Here is a 23,711-nt window from a genome sequence, read left to right as displayed (position 1 = left end):
ATGTTGAGAAAGTTCCCTTCTATTCCTAGTTTTCTGAGTTTTTTGTTTGTTTGTTTGTTTGGTCGTTTGTTTTTTATCAAGAAGGGTGCAGGATTTTGTTGAATGCCTGTTCTGCATAAACTGAATGATCATGTGGTTTTTGTCTTTGTTCTTTTAATGTGGTGTATTACATTGATTTTCTTATGTTGAATTTCTGGGATAAACCCCACTTGGTTATGGTGTTTGATTTGATTTGCTTAAATTTTTCTTAATTTTTGCATCTATATCCATAAGGGATATTGGTCTGTAATTTTCTTTTCATGTGATATCTTTATCTGGATTTAGCAGAAGGCTAGTGTTGGCCTCACACTATGAGTTAGGACATGTTCCCTCCTCTTCAATTTTTGGAAGAGTTTAAGAAAACTAGTGTTAATTCTTTTTTGGATATTTGGTAAAATTTACCAGGGAAGCCATCCAGTCCTGGACTTTTCTTTGTTGGGAGGTTTTTTTAAAAAATGCATTTTATTGTAGTAACATACATACAACTCAGAATTTCTAATTTTAACCATTTTCAAGTGTACACATCAGTAGTAATAACATTCAAAATATTGTGCTACCATCATCTATATCCATTATCACAATTTTTTCATCACCCCAGACAGAACTCTGTACCCATTAAGCAAATAACTTCCCATTCCCCTCAACTCCCTCCACCACCATCCCCTGGTAACTTGTAATCTATCTGTTGCTATGATATTTGCTTCTACATATTTCATAAAAGCAAGATCATACAATATATACCTTTTTGTGTATGGCTTATTCACTTAGCATGATAAATTTAAGGTTTATCTAGGGCTCCTTTTTAGGAGTTCTTTTTTAGGGCCGAATGATATTCCACTGCTTATATGCATTTTGTTTATCCACTCATCTGTCGATGGACACTTGGGTTTCTTCTACCTTTTGGCTACTGTGAAAAATGTTGCTATACGCATTAGTGTACGAATATCTGTTCAAGACCCTGCCTTCAATTCTTCTGGGTATATACCAAGAAGTAAGATTTCCAGGTCATATGGTGTTCTAGTTTGCTAATGCTGCCGGAAGGCAAAACACTGGAAATGGATCAGCTTTTATAAAAGAGGGTTTATTTGGTTACACAGTTATAGTCTTAAGGCCATAAAGTGTCCAAGGTAACACATCAGCAATTGGGTACCTTCACTGGAGGATGGCCAGTGGTGTCCGGAAAACCTCTGTTAGCTGGGAAGGCATGTGGCTGGCGTCTGCTCCAAAGTTCTGGTTTCAAAATGGCTTTCTCCCAGGACTTTCCTTTCTAGGCTGCAGTTCCTCAAAAATGTTGCTCTTAGTTGCTGTTGGGGTGTTTGTCATCTCTTAGCTTCTCTGGAGCAAGAGTCTGTTTCAACAGCTGTCTTCAAACTGTCTCTCATCTGGCGCTCCTCTCTCAGCTTCTGTGCATCTTCAAAGCGTCCCTCTTGGCTGTAGCAAGCTTACTCCTTCTGTCTGAGCTTATATAGTGCTCCAGTAAACTCATCAAGGCCCATGCTGAATGGGCAGGGCCACACCTCCACGGAAGCTATCCAATGAGAATCATCACCCACAGTTGGGTGGGGCGCATCTCCATGGAAACACTCAATCTAATCAACACTGATAGGTCTGCCCACACAGGATTACATCAAAGATAATGGCATTTTGGGGAACATAATACATTCAAACCAGCACATGAGTAATCCTATGTTCAACTTTCTGAGGAATGGCCAAACTGACTTCCACAGTGGCTGTACCCTTTTACAGTGCTGCTGGATTGAGTAAGTGTTCCTGTTTTCTACATCCTTGCCAATACTCATTATTTTCTGATTTATTAATAATAGCCATCCTAATAGCCATCCTAGTGTGTATGAGGTGGTATCTCATTGGGATTTTGACTTGCATTTCCTACTGGCAAATGATGTCAAGCATCTTTTCATGTACTTATTGACCATCTGTATGTCTTTTTTTTTTTTGGAGAAATGTCTATTCAAGTCTTTTGCCCATTTTTTAATTGGTTTATTTGTCTCTTTATTGTTGAGTTGTAGCAGTTCTTTATATGTTCTTAATATGAAACTCTTATCAGAGCTGTCTATTCACTTCATTGATAGTGTCTTTGACATACTTAAAGTCTAGTTTTTTTCAATATTAGAATAGCCACCCCAGCACTCTTTGGGTTACTATTTGCATGGAATATTTATATCCATCCTTTCACTTTCAACCTATTTGCATTTTGGGGTTCAAGTTGAGTCTCTTGTAAAGAACATATAGTTGAATCATGCTTTTCTTAATCCATTCTGCCAATCTTTGTCTTTTGATTGAAGAGTTTAGTCTATTTACATTTCAGAGTAATTACTGCTAAAGCAGGACTTACATCAGCCATTTTTTCCTTTGTTTCTTGTACATCTTATACTTTTTCTGTCCCCCATTTTCTCCATCGCAGCCTTCTTTTCTGTAGTTGATCTTTTGTTGTGAAATAGATTGATTCTCTTCTCCTTTCCATTTCTGTATATATTTTAAATACTTTCTTTGTGGTTTCCATGGGGTTTGTATTTAACATCCTAAATCTATAACAAAATAGTTTGAAGTGATACCACTCTAACTTCAATAGCATATATAGTCTCTGCTCCTAAACCCTTCCCAACCCCTCTTTTTGTTGTTGTGTGAACATTACCTCTTTATATTTTGCGTGCTCATGATATAGGAATATGATTATTTATTATGCAGTTGTGTTCTATATCTTGTAAACAATAAAAGGTAGCATTACATACCAAGAATACGATGATACTCACATTCATATTCACCCATGTAGTTGTGTTTTTTTTGTTTTCTGTTCAGCATTTGACTACCAGAGTTTTGAGAAAGTTGATCTTGCCTTTTTTTTAAATACTGTTTCTGTTGGGGACATTTACCTGTATATCTTACTGTTAGGAGGTTTTTGATTAGCATTTAATCCCTTTATTTGTTATTGATCTGTTGAGATTTTCCATTTCTTTCTGGAGTCAATTTAGGAATTTTTGCATGTTTCCAGGAATTTGTCCTTTTCATCTAGGTTATCCAATTTGTTGGTGTACAGTTGTTCATAGTTCATATATTATCCTTATAAACCTTCTTGTTTATGTAAGGTTAGTAGTAAAATCCCCACTTTCTTTTCTGGTTGTATTTATTTGTGTCTTCATTTTTTAATTTGTTAATCCAGCTAAAGGTTTGTCAATTTTATTGACATTTTAAACCAACCAACTTTTGGTTTCATTGATTCTCTCAGTGGTTTTTCTATTCTTTTTTTTTCTCTCAATTATCTCTGCTCTAGTTTCTATTGTGTCCTTCCTTCTAATCAATTCAGGTTTAGTTTGCTCTTATTTTTCTAGTTTGTGAAGGTATGACTTGAGGTCTTTCTTCTTCTTAAATATAGCATTCACAGCCATAAATTTCACCTTGAGCACTACTTTTGCTGCATCCCAGAAGTTTTGGTATAGTGTGGTTTTTTTGTTTCATTCATCTCAAGGTATTTTCTAACTTTCCTTGTGATTTTTTTCTTTGCCCCATTGGTTGTTTGAGTGTGCTATTTAAATTCCACATACTTGTGAATTTTTTACTTTGCCTTCCATTATTGATTTCTTATTTTCAGTTTTCCTTATGTTATTGACTTCATTTCACTGTGGTCAAAGATGATATTTTGTTTGATTTCAATCTTTTCAAATTTGTTGGGACTTGTTTTGTGATTCCCACATATGTCTGTCCTGGAGAATGATCCATGTGCTTTTGAGAAAAATGTGTATTCTGTTGTTGGGTGAACTGTTCTATATACGTCTGTTAAATCTGGTTGGCTTGTAGAAGACTTCTATTTCCTAATTGTTTTTCTGTCTAGATATTCTACCCATTATCAAAAGTGGTAAATTGAAGTTTTCTACTATTAGTGTAAAATCTTCAATTCTGCCAATGTTTGCTTCACACTTCTGGAGCTCTGTTGTTAGGTGAATATATGTTTACAATTGATGTATCTTCTTGAAGAATTGACCCTTTTATCAAAATATAGTGTCCTTTTTCCGTTGTAAAAGTTTTTGTGTTAAAGTCTTATTTATCTAATATTAGTATAGCCACCCCAGTTCTCTTTTGATGCCTATTTGCATGGAATATTTTTGTTCATCCTTTCACTTTCAACCTGTTTGCATCTTTGAATTTAAGAAGAGTCTCTTGTAAACAGCATATAGTCGGGCCATGCTTTTTATTCTATTCTGCCAATCTCTCTGCCTTTTGACTGGAGAGTTTAATCCATTTGTATTTAAAGAAATTACTGATAATGCAGGATTTACTTTTGCCATTTTGCTACTTGGCTTTTTGCAAGCCTTATACCTTTTTCCCCTCATTTCTTCCATTATTGTCTTTTGTGTTTGGTTGGTCTTTTGTAGTGAATCATTTAGAATCCCTTCTCATTTCCTTTTGTGCCTATGTTTTAGGTATTTTCTTTATGGTTACCATGGGGGTTAAATTTAACATTCTAAATCTATAACAATCTTGTTTCATTTGATTCTGATTTATCTCTCTTTCCTCCTTCTGGGGCTCTTGTGATGCAAATACTACTTTACCTGATTGTGTCCCATGTACTTTAGTCTCAGTTTACTTTTCTTCATTTATTTTTCTTTCTGTCCCTCAACCTGGATAATTTCAATTGTCCTACATTAAAATTAACTGACTTTTTTTCTTCTTCCAGCTCAAATCTGCTATTGAACCCTCTAGGGAATTTCTTATTTCAGTTACTATACTTCTCAGCTCCAGTATTTCTGTTTGGTTCCTTTTTATATCTGTTTCTTATTGAGATTCTCGTTTTGTTCACATAATGTTTTCCTGACTTCCTTTAGTTCTTTGCCTGTGATTTCCTTTATCTCTTCGATAATATTCAAGACAGTTTTTTAAAAAAATCTTTTTCTGTTATGTTCCATGTTTGGTATTCCTCATTAGTGGTTTCTGTTATTTTATTTTGTTCCTTTGAATGGGCCATCTTTTCCTGCTTTTTATGCCTTGTGATGTCTCAAATCTGAACATTCGAATATTTTAATGTGGAAATCTCCCTCTACCCCAGGGTTTGCTGGGGTTTCTTTATCCTGCCTATTTTTGAAGGCTACAATAGTTTATTTGCTTAGTAATTTTTCCAAACTATTCAAAGGCTATACCACTGACATGGATAGTCACTAAAGTCTCTGTCCTGTTAGCTTGTTTCAGTGACTGTTATGACAGCAATTTCCTCAGATGCCTGGAGATGACAACATCATCAACAACAAGGAAAAGCAGAGAAAAAAACACTTTCTCCGGTCTTTCCGGATTTGTTCTGTGCTGGTGCTGTCCTTCAGTGATTAGCCAGCCTTATCATGAGATTACAGAACAGTCCAAGGGGAAAGCATACGGTCCTCTCAGGTCTTTTCTGAGCATGTGCCTTGCCCTGGGCATGCACATGTGTCTTTATAAATACCCCTGTACAAATAGATGTTCTAAATGCCTCATTCTCCCCAGGAAATTCACAACTTTGCCTCCCAGCCCCAGGCACTATTTTGTATGTCTCAACCATAATCTTTTGCACCAGGCAACTTGGGTTTGACTGTTTTCTCACAGTGTATTTAGAGGTCCTGTCACCTACTTCCACATCCAGAGTAAGTTCCAGGACAAATGAGAAAAAGATGAGCATCTTGGATTAGTCCTTCAAGCTGCCTGCCACCAGACAGATTGGTTCAGACATACCTGCATCCCCATATGCAGATCAGGTTTACTCTGCTCCCTGCAGAACCTACCACCAGGAACCTGTACTGCAAGCACGGGCTGGTGCCACACTCAGCCAGGGAGGGCAGAAAGGAGTGGCTAGGAAAGCACCACAAGGTTTTCCTAGTATTTTTAAGTTGTTTTTTTTTTTTCATTCAGCATTCCCTTCATTACTGTAACCCTTTGACTGTCTTCTATAGTTCTCAGAAAATTGTTTCTTCCAGTTTCTGCTGTTTTTTTTTTTTTTCCAGTGTTGTGGGGGTTGGATTTTGGAGCTTCCTCTGTCACCTTGCTGATGTCACTCCCAGCAGAGATTTTTAAAGAAAAAGTTTATGATGCAAAAAAGTTCTTAAATAACAGCTCTTCTTCTCCTTAGAAAAGGCAAAGGGACGTTGAATTTTCACCTTATTCTTAAATACTTTTCTCAAAGCTCTTTGCCTTAACTTTAACGTTTCTTCTATGAGGGTACTCTTATTGTTTACATTTTAAATTATGGCAGCTTGGTAGGATGGTTGAAGGCCCAGAGACTGGATCCAGATAGCCTGGATTCAAATCCAAATTTAAACACATGCTTCATCTCTGGGTGCCCATTTCCTCTCTATAAAATGGAAATAATAGCAGAAGCTACTTCTCAGCACTTGGGCGAGGATTGAAGACACCGTCACTTGTAAGGTGCTTAGAACAGCTTCTGACACATAGAAAATACGGTATTTGTTTGCTAAATATATTTGTTAAATATATATATTTAAAAATAAGTCATCTTCCTGTCAACCCAGCATTAAATCTACTCTTAACTGTGTGGTAAAGGAGAGCGCCAAGGATCTGACCACCTTGCCAAAGAGTGGGTGCCGTTGGGTGATAGAACAAACTACTGGGAAACCACATAAAAGCTCTCAGTCTGTCCATGACCCTGCTCAGCTGTGTCCTCAGCTGTGTCCTTGGTGTCCACTCCATTGGGTTATTTTAAAAATCATTTGTGTTGATACACTCAAGCTTTGAGACATTCCGTTTTAAAACATATATAAACCTGAGATTGCATGTTCTGGGAGAAGTAGCCTCTTGTCACTTACCCTTTTCCTTTTTTTTTTTTCCATTTTCTTCTCTCCCCAGCCCAAGCTTTTGGCCAAGGAGCTTCTGGACCTCGTGGCGTCTCACTTCAATCTCAAGGAGAAGGAATACTTTGGAATAGCATTCACGGACGAGACGTAAGTGTGGTGAAGAGCCCCGGGACGTGGGGACATGTGGCGTCTGAAATGGGGTGCCCTCGCCATCAGCAAGGAGAGGAGCTGTGGCTGTTAGGTCCGGGGGGCAGGAGGGGCATTCCACATTCGTCATCCAAATGCCAAAGGCCTGTGGTCATGCCTGGACAGCCAAAGGAGAGAATTAGGGTGATGCTAATAATATAAATTATTAGGTAAACTAGTTCCTATAACAAGTAGGTTTGTGTTCAGAACTGAAATGTTTGTTTTAAAAAGCAGACTTGTCTGAGTTTGTTTTCTATTAAAGTTAAATGAAAACTTCTGGAAATTAAACATTTCCCTCCAGTGTTGAAATAACAGTAACAGGAAGTGAATTTGGTGATAAATTCAAAATGAAAAGCGTCTATGTGGTTTCACCATCTAAGCTGGAATAGAAAACATGAAATCAAAAATTCAGGTCACGCGTCCAGTGAAAAGTACATTTGCTTTTAAGACCTTCCAGTTTGGCTCTGTCAAGTGTTTCACTATATGAGTAAGGAAAATCTTCACTAACATTTCAATTTTCTTTTATTCTCTTGATCACCATTTGTAATTTTTTCTTCTGGCTTTCTTTTTTTCCTTTTTGTATTGTGGTAACATATATAACATTAAATTTGCCATTTTAATCATTTTTACGTGTATAATCAAGTGACATTAATTAATTTTACAATGTCATGCTACCATCACCACCTTCCCTCACTAAAACTTTTTCATCTCCCAAAAACAGAAACTCTATACTCATTGAAAACTAACTTCCCATCTCCCTCTGCCAGTCCCTGGTAATCTAATCTTCTTTCTATCTCTGTGAATTTGCTTAATCGAGATATTTCATATGAGTGTAAGAATACGATATTTGTCCTTTTGCATTTGGCTCATTTCATTCAATGTACTGTTTTCAAGGTTCATCCATGTTGTCGCACTTCATTGCTTTTTATGGCTGAATAATATTCCACTCTGAGTATATACCATATTTTGCTTTTCCATTCCTCTGTTGATGGACACTTGAGTTGCTTCCACCTTTTGGCTATTGTGAGCAATGCTGCTATGAACATTGGTGTGCAGGTATCTGTTTTGAGTCTCTGTTTTCAGTTATTTGGAGTATATACCCAGAAGTGGAATTGCCAGGTCCTATGGTAATTATATGTTTAACTTTTTGAGGAACTGCCAAACTGTTTTCCATAGTGGCTGCACCTTTTTACATGTCTGCCAGCAATGTACCAGTGTTCCAATTTCTCCACGTTCTCACCAAAACTTGTTATTTTCCATGTTTTTAACAATAACCATCCTAGTGGGTATGAAGCAATATCTCACTGTTGTTTTGATTTGCATTTCTCTAATGACTATGATGTTGAGCATCTATTTGGACATTTGTATATCTTTAAAGAAGTGTTTGCTCAAGTCCTTTGCCCCTTTTTAATTGGGTTGCTTGACTTTTTGTTGTTGAGTTGTTAAACAATATCAGATATATGTTTTGCAACTATTTTCTCCTATTCTATAGGTTTTTCCATTTTGCTGATAATGTTCATTGATGCACAAAAGTTTTTTAATTTTGATGATGGTCAATTTATCTGTTTTTTCCTTTTGCTGCTTATGCATTTTGTTGTCATTTCTAGGAATCCATTGCCTAATAGAAGGTCCTGAATATTTTCCCTGTTTTCTTCTAGGAGTTTTATGCTTTTAACTCTTATATTTAGCTCATTGATCCATTTTGAGTTCATTTTTGTATCAATTTTCTTTTTAACATATTGTTGTCAAAAGAGGAATGAGAACCTGCCGGAATTCCTAGATAAGAATATTCTAACCTAATGTTCCATAGTTTTCTTTCCTCGATGTATACACAGACACATATACACAGCTATACATCTGCAACACACACACACACACACACACACACACACACGCACATCTTCCTCCAAATCTTTAGAATGACAGAGGTGACATCCAACCATACTAATAGATCAGGGTTAGGTCAGAGGGTGGGGGAGAAAAGGCATTCCAGGGGCACCCAGGCCCCAGGGGTCTGCTGGCCCCCGAGATGATGGGCTCAGAAGCAGGACAGGAGGCACCCACTTTGGTGGGTGGGAGAGGGAGCCGCAGATGAGTGGGGTGGCCGTAGAATTTGTTATCCAAGTAAGGGCCCTGCAAGTGAAAGGGGGTGTCAGTTTGGACTGACTTGGGCAAACTGGAATGGTGAGGTTACCTGGAAAATAAGTAACGTCTCAGGTGGCAGTGTATTTGGGAGCAGGCAATGGGGGCAAAGTGACATCCTCTTCAAGAATGCCGAGAAGGGCAAGGAGGACTGTGGCCTAGAGCCCATGGGGAGCTGAACAGGGAAGGGAAACTGAGTCCTGGCTGCCCCAGGTCTGAGAAATGGCCATGCCCAGAGTGAGGCCCAGTGAGCACAACTGGAGCACAACTGGGAGCTAGTGCAGACATGAAAAGATGCTTTTCAAACAAATGCATCCCTAGAACAATTAATTTCACAAATGCAAATGTTTTCCACCCTTTCTCTTGAAAATCCATGAAAACTCTCTAAATCGCTGCTCATATATATTTTTTTCACTAATTAGAAGGAAACCACACGTCTCCATTAATCTATTCCTGCTGTTCCCATTTCCCAAGTAAGTTGACTTTTCTGAAAGTCCCTGTGAGCTCACGGTGAGTGCCAATTCATCCCCTGTTTTGAGTAAACAGGAATCAAAGACTGAGAGTGTTGTCCTGGGCCCAAGAGTCTGAAGAGTGAGCAAGAGGGCCTTTCCCAGCACCGCCGCTCAGCCCAGGCCAGGAGGAACTGATTGGGGTAGAACGCGATTCTCCCCATGGGAGAGGTGGGAGCACAAACCCACCCGACACAGAGATTGGGAGTGTGCTCGGCAGAGGCCTTTCAACTCTGCATGTGAGCAGCCACACCTCTGTGCCGGCCAGGAAGGGGTGTGTGTGTGTGTGAGTGTGTGTGCAGAGGCCCGGCGGGAAGAAAGCGTGTCACCCCCAAAATGAAACGGTTCCACCACCATCACCGGAAGCTGGGGAGGAGCAGGCAGTGACAAGAGACCAGTGAGAAGGGCTTGGAGGCGGCCCAGGGTCCCTGAGAAAGGCGGCAGGTGTGCCCACTTCCTGGTGGGAAACCAGGAACCAGGGTCTCCAAGGGCCTAGGGTAGGGAAACACGGTTAAGGGGGAGGCAGGGAGCGGTTCAGTCAGGGCGTGCACCCTGGGCCAGCAGACATGGGCGGGTGGGCTTTTGGGTGACCTGAACTTTTTTCCCCTCTTCCCAGTAGGAATCAAAAGCTGCCACCACCACTTAGCGCCTGCAGGTGTGACTTGGGCCAGGATGGCGGCTCTGTCGTGAAGCACTAGCCTGGCCATGAGTCCCCCGTCTCTCACTAGGTCCCCCTGTGCTGCTGGACAGTAACACACAATCTTTTAATAACCTGGTTTAAAAATTGTGTGTAGCCAATGTGAGGTGTAGTGTGTGCATGTGTGTGTGCACTGTTAGGATTGGCATGTGTGTGTGAGTGGGCTGTGAAGTGTAGGTGTGTATGTGCACTGTGGGGTGTATTGTGAGTGTGTGCTGTGTGGGGTGTAACCAGTATGTGTGCAGTGAGCTGTAGAGAGTGTGTATGAGTGTGTTCACTGTGAGGTAAGGTTTGAGTGTGTGCACTGAGGTGTGTACAGTGAGGTGGAGTAGGTGTGTATGAGTGTGTGCAGTGTGAGGTATAGTGTGAATGTGTGCACTATGGGGTGTGCTGTGTATGTGCATGTGCACTGAGAAGTGTAGGGCCAGTGTGTGCACTGTGTGGTCTAGTGTGTGTGTGTGCACTGAGGGGTGTAAGATGAATGTGTACATTGTGATGTGTCAAGTGTGCATCTGCACCAAAAAATGTAGGATGAGTGTGTGCACTTAGATGTAGTGTGTGTGTGTACACTTTGATGTGTCACATGTGTGCACATGTGCAATGAGAAGTGTGGGATGTGTGTGCACTGTAAGTGTAATGTGTGGATGTACTCTATGAAGTATAGTGTGTGTACACTGAGAGGTGTAGGATGAGGGTGTGTACACTGCCAGGTCTAACGTGTGTATACACTATGAGGTGTAGTGTGTGCATGTGTGTGTGTATGCACTGAGAGGTATAGGGTGAGTGTGTGCACTGCAAGGTATATCATGTGCGTGTGCACCAAGAGGTGTAGGAAGAGTGTGTGCACTGTGAAATGTAGCGTGTGTGTGCACAGTGATGTGCAGCCGTGCATGTAAGTGTGTGTTGTTTATGCGGGTGCTACATTGTCTGTTGTATAACAAGGTCCTATATTGCACAAATTATCACATATTTGCCAGACAAGATTAACCCCTGAAACCTGCTTGTAAACAGTACAATATTGTACCCGTGCAGCTGCTGTTACCAGCAGGTTTATCACTCCTAATGGTGGAACTGACTCTTCGGTCATCTAATGTCAATGATTCTTTCAATATTAACTGTAGTTAATATTCATGGATCTGGACGGGCCTGGAGAGAAGATACATAAAGCAGAAAGTAGACAGAAAATTGGAAGTTTCTCTGGGTTTCTCTTACCCCATAAATTGTATTCGATAATAAAGTGTCTGAGACCACAGAGCAAGACTTTCTGCCCATGGAGATTTAAGATGGTTCATTCACCAACAATGGTGCAGCAACATTACTAGCTCCACCTTCCCTTTTTGCCACTTTATCTTTTTAACTTTTTATTTAGGAATAATTAGACTCACTGAAGAGTTGTAAAGACAGTATGGAGAATATCCGTGTACCCTTAACCACCTTCCAAAGGTGAACTTCTTACAAACTCTGTTACCTTTATCAAAACGAAGAAATTGGCATTGATACTACATTCACTAAACCACCAACTTTACTCAGATTTCACCATTTTTCCATGAACATCTTCTGTTCCAGGATTGAATGCAGGCTACTACACTAGAGATGATCGCCTATAAATGACCTGGATTGCAATAACGCCTGTAACGTTGGCATTTGGTCGCCTTTAGAACATTCTGAAGCAAAGGAAGCACCTGATCCACATCTGACCTTTGATAATTGCTGACGCTTTGCTAGAGCCTCCACTGTGGCTGCACGCCACTCACCTGGGGCCCCTTGCATAGCAGGAGGCCTGGGACCCACCTCCAGAAATGCTAGCGTAATGTGTCTGGGAGTGGCTTGAATGCTGAGATTTTTCCAAAGCTGCTCACTGAGTTTTCATGTGCAGCCAGGTTTGAAAGCCTCCAGTCTAGAGAGGAGGGACCCCTGGAGTAAAATTCTTTGTTCCCTCTCTCCAGAAACAAGAAGAGAAGCTGGTTCCACTCAAATTTGGGACATTGGGAGCCAATCATGACATGCCCAGGGGCTTGCAAAGTTACCACCCCCGTTCTAGAAAATTCTAGAAACCTAATTGTTTGAGAGCCACCCCAGCAGGTCAGATTCCGTATACACCCATGTGCAAATAGTGTAAGTGAGATGTGCACTTATAAAACATTAGCATCCGTCACTGAAGAAAGTTACTTTTACATTTTGGTTTTGAAATATTGCCACTGCTCTTTTAAAACCCAAATTGTAATTGTTTGGGTTTGTTTTTAATTTTTAAATCATTGTGAGGGAAAATGAAAGATCCAACCTCAAAAGTTATAACTCAACAACTTTTAGGCTTTACCCTAGATGTTAATGTTTAGCAGATACAGTCACCCCAAGTTAAAATAACAATCATCATAATGTTTTCAAACTTGAATTTGCATCTCCTGTCATGTCTTAAGAACTGCCCTTTGAATGCTATATATGAGTATCCATGTAGTCAAAACATTTAAGTAGTGTTTAGAAAGTAGAAGGAGAAAGATAAGGAATTTGTTAGCCATTATTGCACACTTTAAAAGCCCGGTTCAGTTAGAATGCATTTCCACATACCAATTACTAACATTAGTAGTTCCTATCCTCTTAATTAATCACGGACCCCTTTGAAATTTGCTGAAAATGGAATGTTTATTTCCCCACCCCCACAGAAGTTGACATGCAAAATCACTTTTGAGTAAATTTTAGAGGATTTGCAGACACCAAGTTAAGAACCTATAAGGTAATCAATTAAGGTCTTTTTTACATGCTTATGTCTTAGTTCTTGAATCACTTAATCAGTGCTGTTTGGGGAGTCTGATTGGCCCAGATGATTGAGGTCTGACGCGTTGGGAAAGCATCTTTGGACCAGACGCACCCCAAGCGCGGCTCTCAGGAGACGTCCCTGCTCTCTTCTGTCCTCCTCTGAAAGAATTCTGCAGCTGCGTGCTCCCAGCCACAAGCTTAGCTACCATTTAAAAATAAACAAAGTAGGTAAAAAAAAAAGCTGAAAAAGATCCCAGACTTCAATTAGTGATATGAATGAAGCAGGTCTGGTTAAGACCAGGGCAAACTGGGCCAAAGGGTAAAGGTTGAAACTGACTGTTTTAAAACTTCAACTTCCACATGAGACCAAGGGGAGAGATGTCTATTTGGAGCAGGATCTATATTTTCTAAACAGTGTAACTTCTACAGTCGGTTTGTTCAAACACCACAATTACATGGAACTTTGAATAGGAAGTGAGATACGGTAGGTTAGTATAGGCTGGAGTGAAATAGTGACACATCCCAGAGTAATTTGGGCAGAGAATAAAAAATATATTTACAGCCCCCCTCCCCGAGGAGCTGGGGGAAGGTGCAGAAGTGCTGGACTTCCTCACCTGGACTGGTGGTGTTGTCACAAACATTGGGACTGGCGGTTTGATATGCCGAGCACTCAATCGTGGGACTTGGCTCTTGTGGGGCTCGTTACTGCAAAGGAGAGGCTAAACTTGCATATAATTGTGCCTAAGAGTCTCCCCCTGAGTACCTCTTTGTTGCTCAGATGTGGCCCCCTCTCTAACTGAGCCACCTCAGCAGGTGAACTCACTGCCCTCCCCCCTACGTGGGACCCGACTCCCAGGGGCGTAAATCTCCCTGGCAACGCAGGATATGACTCCCAGGGATGAATCTGGACCCAGCATCGTGGGATTGAGAATATCTCCTTGACCAAAAGGGGGATGCAAAATGAGACGAAATAGTTTCAGTGGCTGAGAGATTTCAAATGGAGTCGAGAGGTCACTCTGGTGGACATTCTTACGCACTATATAGATAATACCTCTTAGGTTTTAATGTACTGGAATAGCTAGAAGTAAATACCTGAAACTACCAAACTCCAACCCAGTAGTCTGGACTCCTGAAGCTGATTATATAATAATGTAGCTTACAAGGGGTGACAGTGTGATTGTGAAGACCTTGTGGATCACACTCCCTTTATGTAGTGTATGGATGAGTAGAAAAATGGGGATAAAAACTAAATGACAAATAGGGTGGGCTGGGGGGGATGGTTTGGGTGTTCTTTTTTTACTTGTATTTTCTTGCTCTTATTCTGATTCTTTCTGATGTAAGGAAAATATTCAGAAATAGATTGTGGTGATGAATGCATAACTATATGATTGTACTGTGAACAGTTGATTGTATACTATGGGTGATTGTATGGTATGTGAATATATTTTAATAAAACTGAATTTTAAAAAATAAATAAATAAAGTAGAAAAGCCGTCTTCCAGTGGCAGAGGAAACAACAAGCAGCAGCCCTGGGAAAGCAATTTGTTTAGAGATAGGTTTGGGATTTCCGTTCACTGAATGTACTGAAATCAGAGGGAAATCGATGCTTGCGGCATCCGCACCTGCGTTTTAACAGCTGCTTCTGCTCCAGGGCGCTCGGCGCTCGTGACTGTCTGTGAGACAACCCACAGCAGACTTAGACGGTGCATTTTCTTCCTTATATTTCATGACCAGGAAGTGCTTTCACAGAACGCTTTCTGCATGTAGCTAAGAGAAATAAAAGACAATGGTGGGATTGGGAAAAGGCTCATGGGCTCTGCTTTCTCTCTCCATGTCCCTTCCCTATGCACAGGATATGGAGGGGCTGAGGTCCTTGACCAGGCTGCAGAATATTTATACCCGTTAGGGAAGGCACGGTGACTACACTTGGGGGCAGTCACTGAACCTGTAGGAATATTGATATGTGGGGCAGACTGTGAAGAGGATGTATTTATCATCTTACCAGATGGTTATATAGCATCTGCCACTAAGCTCTGGGGACACAGAAGGAATTGGCCTTTGACCCCTCATCAACCTTGCTCTTTTCATTTGGGAGGTAAATAATAAAGGTGTAGTGTAGAAAGTGTTACCAAAGAAAATCGTGAACAGCCTCCAGAGAACATAGGGGAGCAAACGTTTCTTCCCTAAATCATGAATTAAAGCCAGAAACTCAATTTGACACAATAGCCCATTGTTTAGTAATCTGGTCTTCCCAATATACACCTGACTTTAGTCGCTCTCTCTGTGTGTCTCTCTCTTGTGTGCACTCTTTCTCTCTGATGCACATGCACACACACACACACACACATACCACATGAAGGTCCTCTTGGAGAGTTTCTAGCTCATTCAATGTCCCTGAGCTGTCCTTGCTGAGCACACACCCTTCTGAGTAAGCTAAATACTCTCCTCCATTCAGTGGCATCTCTTAAGAACGTCATACTCTCACCCGGATTCTCTCTAAAAGCTCATTTGTATGAAATAACGTGTCTACAATAAACCATCTAAGAGGTACAGAGGATCATGGTCCCCTCAGGTCCAGCAAGCGTGATAAGTTCAGACATAGTTATCACACACCTCCACCCTCCAGTAACTCTCTCCAAACAAAGCTCTCCTCGAGGCCATCTCTATTGAAGCTGCCAGCACTGGAACCAAACTCTATTTGTGTTCTATGTAGACGCTAAAAACAATCTGTTTAATAAATGCATCCAATTTCTGGTGCCCAGAAGCAATTGCATATTTATTACTGACCTCACAGTTTGACCTACTATGGCCATAAACCAAATGAATGTTATCTTGCTCAGCTTTAAAGATACTTATCAGTCAAGTAATAACTAAAATACTCCGAGTGTCTGCTAGGGCTTTTACTTTTCCTTTGTTATTGGCAAATGCACTGATGTGAATTCTCAAATGGAAAATCAATGAGAATGATGAAAACCAAGCTATCAGCCATCGCTTGAACAGTATGGAGAAAATGTTTCTTTTACTGCTTTGCTCTTCATCCCAACCTAGCTCAAAGGGGGGAAAAAGGGTTCAAGGGACAGATTTGAAATCAGGACAGCAAGGTGTTTTATAGGGAAGGGCAAGTGAAGAAGGGAAAGTCTGTTTCCTCAGAGGCCAGCTGTTCCATTGAGCATGACTCTGGTCCTTTGTAGTTTATGCTTTTTGACTGTTTTCTCACTTTCTAGTCATTTAATTGGTTGATCAGTGCTCCATCGAAAGATGGTTGGAAACAAAGGAATGTTCAGTTAAATAATTCTACTGCTAAGAAGTCATGCCTTTAAAAAGTCCAATGTGGTATCAGTTTGTCAAGGCGGCTACGACAAATTCCACACAGCAGGTTGGCTTAAGCAACGGGAATTTATTGGCTCGTGGTTTCGGAGGCTGGAGTCCAACACCATGCGTTAGGGGGACTGGCTTTCTCCCGGAGTCTGTAGGGTTCCGGAAATGCTCCGTCACAGAGCGTCACGTGGCCTCTGGTTTCCACTGCCTTCTAGCTTCTGACTGCCTGTGTCTGGATTTCCTTGGCTTTTAGGGACTCCTGTTTTATGGATGAAGGCCCACCCTGATTCAATTTGGCCTCCTCTAAATGGGGTCTTAGAAGATCCTATTCACAAAGGAGTCCACACTTTAACCAATACTAATGTCTTCAAAGGCCCCAATCACAAATAGGCTCACACCCACTCATGCACAGATTAAGACCTGAGCAGGCCTTTTGTTGGACAACATAATTCAGTCCCCAACAGGTGAGGAATGAAGATATCAAGAGAGGGAGTCTGTGTGTCTCCCTGTCGTCTGTGAACGTGGATAGCAAGAAAGGGTAAATCCTTCCCCTTCTGTGGGATCTGACTCCCAGGGGAGTAAATCTCCCTGGCAATGTGGAATATGACTCCTGGGGAGGAATCTAGACCTGGCATCGTGGAACGGAGAACATCTTCTTGACCAAAAGGGGGATGTGAAAGGAAATGAAATAAGCTTCAGTGGCAGAGAGAATCCAAAAGGAGCCGAGAGGTCACTCTGGTGGGCACTCTAACGCACAATTTAGACAACCCTTTTTAGGTTCTAAAGAATTGGGATTGCTGGTGGTGGATACCTGAAACTATCAAACTACAACCCAGAATCCATGAATCTTGAAGGCAATTGTATAAAAATGTAGCTTATGAGGGGTGACAATGTGTTGGGAAAGCCATAAGGAGACCACACTCTCCTTTGTCCAGTGTATGGATAGATGAGTAGAGGAAAAAAAAAGGCACTCAGTGTTCTTTTTTACTTTAATTGTTCTTTTTCACTTTAATTTTTATTCTTATTACTTTTGTGTGTGTGGTAATGAAAATGTTCAAAAATTAATTTTGGTGATGAATGCACAACTATATAATGGTACTGTGAACAACTGATTGTACACTTTGTATGACTGCATGGTATGTAAATATATCTCAATAAAATTGAATTTAAAAAAAGAATGGGCAAATCCACGAGAGCACTATTCAAAGGAAGCCCATGTCCCAGTCTCTTAGTGCAACATGTCCCACTGAGCTTCTTACCCTGTGAATTACGGCCCCAGAGACTCAGTGTCATCAGCTGTGTGCCTTCACGGTGGGCCAAGGACTTCTCAACCCTGTCCGATTGACTGATCTTTAAATTTATTGATTAATCAGTTAATTAATCAATTCTCTTCTCTCTATCCCACTGTCATTTTTTTTTTTAGTTTTTCCTAACTAGAACAGTTATAAATTATAGAAAAATCATGCAGAACATACAGAGTTCCCAAATATCCCCCCACACACACAGTTTTCCCTATAATTAACATTTTGAATTCATGTGGTACCCTTGTTACAAATGATGAAACAATATTCTTATAATTATGTTATTAACGTTAGTCCATAGCTTACATTAGGAATCTCTCTTTGTGTTGTGCAGTTCTTTGGTTTTCTAAACTTTTTATTCTAGTGACACATGACTTAAAACTTCCCATTTTAACCACTTTTAAGCATACGATTAAGTGGTGTTAGTTACATTCACAATATTGTGCTACCATCACCACCATTCATTACCAAAACTTTTCCATCACCCCAAACAGAAACTCTGTATCATTTAAACAATAACTCCCCATTCCCCACCCCCACCCCTGCCCCTGTCACCTGTATTCTAATTCCTGACTATGAATTTGCATATTCTAATTGTTTCACATAAGTGAGATCAAACAATATTTGTCCCCTCATGTCTGGCTGATTTCACTCAACATGATATCTTCAAGGTCCATCCATGTTGTAGCATGTATCAAAACTTCATTCCTTTTTCATAGCCAAATAATATTGCACTGCATGAATACACCATATTTTGTTTATTTGTCCATCCTTTGATGGACACTTGGGTTGCTTCCACCTTTTGGCAAGTGTGAATAATACCGCTATGAACATCAATGTGCAAGTATCTGTTCGAGCCCCTGCTTTCATTTCTTTGGGTATATACCTAGTGGTGGGATTGCCAGGTCATATGGCAATTCTAAACTTAGCTTTCCGAGGAAATTCCAAATTGTTTTCAACATTGGCTGTACCGTTTTACATTCCTACCCACAACAAATGAGTGTTCCTATTTTGCCACATCCTCTCCAGTACCTGTTATTTTCCATTTGTTTAATAGCCATTCTTGTGGGTGTGAAATGGTATCTCATTGCGGTTTCGGTTTGCATTTCCCTAATGGCAAATGATATTAAGCATCTTTTCATGTGCATATTGGCCATTTGTATATCTTCTTTGGAGAAAGTTCTGTTCAAGCCCTTTGCCAAATTTTTAATTGGGTTGTCTTTTTGATGTTGAGTTCTAGGATTTCATTAAATATTCTAGTTATTAAACCCTTATCAGATATATGGTTTCCAAATATTTCCTCCTATTCTGTGGGTTATCTTCACTTTCTTGATAATACCCTTTGATGCGCAAAAGTTTTTAATGTTGATGATTTCCAATTTATTTTTTCTTTTGTTGTACATGAGTTTTTTGGTATAAACACTAAGAAACTATGGCCTAATACAAGGTCTTGAAAATATTCCCCTATATTTTCTTCTGGGTGTTTTATAGCTTTGGCTCCTATATTTAGGTCTTTGATCCATTTTGAGTTAGTTTTTTCATATTGTGTGAGGGGTAGGGGTCCATTTTCATTATTTTGCATGTGGATATTCATTTTTCCCAACACAATTTGTTAAGGAGACTATTCTTCCCCCATTGGGTGGTGTTCCTGTTTGCTAATGCTGCGTTTTTGCAAAATACGAGAAATGGATTGGCTTTCATAAAGGGGGTTTATTTGGTTACAAAGTTACAGTCTTAAGACCGTAAAGTGTCCAAGTTTTTCACTGAAGGATGGCCATTGGTGTCCTGAAAACCTCTGTTAGCTGGGAAGGCACGTGGCTGGCATCCGCTTGCTCCCAGGTTGCATTTCAAAATGGCATTCTCCAAAATGTTGCTTTTGGGGCATTTTGTCCTCTCTTAGCTGCAGCTCCTCTTCAAAATGTTACTCTCAGTTGCTCTGAGCTCCTTCTGTCTGTGAGCTCTTTATATGGCTCCAGTGATTTAATTCAGACCCACCCTGAATGGGTGGGTTAACACCTCCATGGAAATTATCCAATGAAAGTCTCACCCACAGTTGATTGAGTCACATCTCCATGGAAACACTGAACCAATAGGTTCCAACCTAATCAACACTGATACATCTGCCCCCACAAGATTGCAGCAAAGAACATGTCATTTTGGGGGACATAATACATCCAAACTGGCACAGATAGACTTGGCACCCTTGTCAAAAATGAACTGGCCATCTCTAACTGAGCCATCTCGACAGGTGAACTCGCTGCCCTCCCCTCTAGGTGGGACCCGACTCCCAGGGTTGTACATCTCCCTGGCAATGCAAAATATGACTCCTGGGGATGAATGTGGACTCGGCATCGTGGGACTGAGAGTATCTTCTTGACCAAAAGGGGGATGCAAAATGAGACGAAATGGTTTCAGTGGTTGAAAGATTTCAAATGGAGTCGAGAGGTCACTCTGGTGGACATTCTTATGCACTATATAGATAACACCTCTTAGGTTTTAATGTATTGGAATAGCTAGAAGTAAATACCTGAAACTACCAAACTCCAACCCAGCAGTCTGGACTCCTGAAGACAATTATATAATAATGTAGATTACAAGGGGTGACAGTGTGATTGTGAAGACCTTGTGGATCACACCCCCTTTATCTAGTGTATGGATGAGTAGACAAATGGGGATAAAAACTAAAGGACAAATGGGGTGGGATGGGGGGATGATTTGGGTGTTCTTTTTTCACTTTTATTTTTTATTCTTGTTCTGGTTCTTTCTGATGTAAGGAAAATGTTCAGAGATAGACTGTGGTGATGAACGCATAACTATGTTATCATACTGTGGACAGTGGATTGTATACCATGGATGATTGTATGGTGTGTGAATGTATTTCAATAAAACTGAATTTAATAAAAAAAAAAAAAATGAACTGGCCATAGATGTAAAGGGTTTATTTCTGGATTCTCAATTCTATTCCATTGGTCTATATGTCTGTCCTTGTGCCAGGACCACACTGTTTGATTACCGTAGCTTTGTAATAAGTTTTAAAATTGGGAAGTGTGAGTCCTCCAACTTTCTTCTTTTTGAAGATGGTTTTGGCTATTCCAGACCCCTTCTTCCATATAAAGTTGATGTTTGGCATTTCCATTTCTGTAAAGAAGATTGTTGGAATTTTGATTGGAATTATTGAATCTATAAATCATTCTGAGTAGAATCAACATCTTAACAATATTTAGTTTTCCAATCCATGAATGTAGAATCTTTCCATTTATTTAGGTCCTCTTTGATTTCTTTAGCAATGTTTTGTAGTTTCCTGTGAATAAGTCCTTTACATCCTTGGTTAAATTTTTTCCTACATATTTGATTCTTTTAGTTGCTATTGTAAATGGATTATTTTCTTGATTTCCTCTTCAGATTGCACATTACTAACGTGTAGAAACACTACTGAGTTTTGCATGTTGATCTTGCATCCCGCTATTTTGCTGAATTCATTTATTAGCTCTAGGAGCTTTGTTTTGTTTTGTTTCCAGGATTTTCTGTATATAGCATCATGTCACCTGAAATAGGGAAAATTTTGCTTCTTCCTTTCCAGTTTGGATGCCTTTTATTTCTTTTTCTTGTCAAATGGCTATGGCTAGAACTTCCAGTATAATGTTGAATAACAGCAGTGACAGTGGGCATCCTTGTCTTGTTCCTGATCTTAGAGGGAAAGCTTTCAGTCTTTCACCATTTAGTAGGATGTTAGCTGTGGACATATATGCCCTTTATCATCTTGAGGAAGTTTCCTTCTGTTCCTAATTTTCTGAGTGTTTTTATCAAGAAAGGCAGCTTGATTTTGTCAAATGCCTTCTCTGCAGCAACTGTGGTGATCACGTGGTTTTTTTCCCTTCATTCTATTAATGTGCATCTGACATTAATTGATTTTCTAGCATTGAATCTCCATTGACTGATCTTGAGGGCACATGTGGAACCTTCTATGATTCAAGTCCTCCTTATTCCTGAGCTTGGGCCCAGAGAGAAGTCATCGTGCTCTTGCACCATTCAGCTCTCTGGTTGATTCAAAGATATCTCTTGGCTAAAATCATGAAAAGGTTATTGTAACCAGACCCTTTATCAGGAGCTGTTATAAGGCAACGAGTTAAAATTTAAATCTACCCAGTCATTGATGGATTGCTCTGGTAAGCAAGCAAACTCTTTTAAGCACCTGATATTTGCCAGGCACTGTGTCAGGTTCTGGGGATGATTATTTTTAATGTTGAAAACCTCCAACTTCATTTGAGAGGCAGGTCATATTTTTCAAATGAGTGTGCAAGATTATGCTCAATGCCTTAGAGATGACACAAACCACAAGTTTGCAAGAAGCCACAGACTTAGGCAATCAAAGGTGACTTCTGTAAAAGTAAGACTTTTACTTTCACCTCTAGCAATGGCCAGCATTCACCGGCAGAGGGTGGAGGGAACTTCCCAATTAGGAGATGCCAACTGACCAACATCCTGTGAAGGGCAGGCATATGACATGTTGTTAGAAACTGAGCACCAAGAGAAAACCCTGGAAGTCTGTGGACTCTTCCAGATTAGGATGGGAGTGGCTATAGCTAATTAACCCTATAATTAGGGCTAACCTTGGTCTAACACCTTCTGGTTGATCAAACACATGCCCTTGTACCTTATGGGGAAGGTCCACATTTTTCAGATGTAGCAAGTCTCCTGGGAAAGCCGGATGCATGCATAGAGTAAGTTCCAGAGAGCATGGGCAGTGCAACTACAGAGGTGAGCCCAAGATGGGGTTTGTGAGTCCAGGGGAGGGGCTGGAGACGTGTGCAGGGAAGGTTTTCTGGAAGAAGCACACCCACGAGAGCTTCCGAGGAGAAGAGGGTGGGGTGGAAAGTATTCCAAGCAGAGGACAGAGGGTGAAGCTACGTGACCCTAGGGTAGTTGCAGCTCCCTAAGCATAACTAAAGAACCAAAGATGAGGGTGGTCAAGGCCTCTGGATACCAGGGCTGTGTTCTACTAGAATGGGAATTCATCAGATACATTTTTCTGGAAGTTGGTCCAGTCATTTTACTTAGAAAATTTTTTCTTTATTTTTTATCCTTACCATATTCAGAACAAAGTATCCAAAAATGGAAACTAAAGCTAACAGAGACTTGTTTTCAAACCGGAGAGTCAGAAAAAGAAAAGGTATCCAGAGCACCTCTAATGAGCTGTCTCTCTTCTGAAGCAGATTCTCACACCAACCCAACAAGCCACAGGTGTGGGCCCAGTGGGCCAAGGGGGTTTTGTTCTTGTGCAAACAGCATGGTTTGGCAGACGTCTCAAAATGGGGCTGGAAGCCTCCGGCATCTTTTCTGTCTTTCCTTTGTTGGAGGTGAGCGTGTGTCGTGGAGGAGCACGCGTGTGTCATGGAGGAGCACGCATCTTGATGCAATGTTGCAAATAGATTTTATTTCTCATTATCTACAGAATTCGTGCCGGCCCTTCATGCTTTTATATGCATTATAAACATTGGCCTGGCACGGCATCGGTGGCCTGGAGAGATCTGGTGCCATGTGTTGTTGTCTCATCAATATGATTTTTACTAAGCCAACATGATTTCAGGCTCTGCATCCAGGATAATGAACTGAGGGTGGGTAAGAAGAGCTGTGCCGTGGCTCTGCCCTGCTCGCCAAAGACCACCCCTCCTCGGCGTGCCCTCCGAGGCCCTGGGTGGCTGCACCCTGCCCTCTCCAGCCTCATCCCTTTCTACTCCCCCCAGCTCAGGATGCTGGTTCCTTCCATCCCAGGGCCTTTGCACGTGCCGCTCTCTCTGCCTGCCTAGCAGTTCCCCTTTCCCATCAGCTGTGCTAATACCTGCTCTTTCTTCCAAGCTCAGCTCAGGCACCAGGAAGTGCTGCCTGGACCCCCAGACTCCTTATGTCATCTCATAACTCATGGGACCAATACTGCAAGTCATTATGTAATTAATGGTGGACTGAGGTTTAGAGTCCA

General features: G+C 40.8%; 1 protein-coding gene across 9 annotated transcripts in view; it reads left to right on the top strand.

The window, feature by feature from the left end:
* The window catches only part of FRMD4A (FERM domain containing 4A), a 449,454-nt gene that overhangs the window by 298,611 nt on the left and 127,132 nt on the right, over positions 1-23,711 (top strand). For all 9 annotated transcript variants that reach the window (XM_037847310.1, XM_037847308.1, XM_037847307.1 and 6 more), the window contains one exon: positions 6,880-6,974. In XM_037847310.1, coding sequence (XP_037703238.1) covers positions 6,880-6,974 — 95 coding nt within the window. The remainder of the gene's footprint in view (positions 1-6,879; positions 6,975-23,711) is intronic.

This window comes from Choloepus didactylus, chromosome 8, assembly GCF_015220235.1.
Source record: "Choloepus didactylus isolate mChoDid1 chromosome 8, mChoDid1.pri, whole genome shotgun sequence".
In the NCBI taxonomy this organism is placed as follows: domain Eukaryota; kingdom Metazoa; phylum Chordata; class Mammalia; order Pilosa; family Megalonychidae; genus Choloepus; species Choloepus didactylus.
Note: the sequence above shows the minus strand (reverse complement) of the source record. Positions and strands in the feature narration are given on the sequence as shown.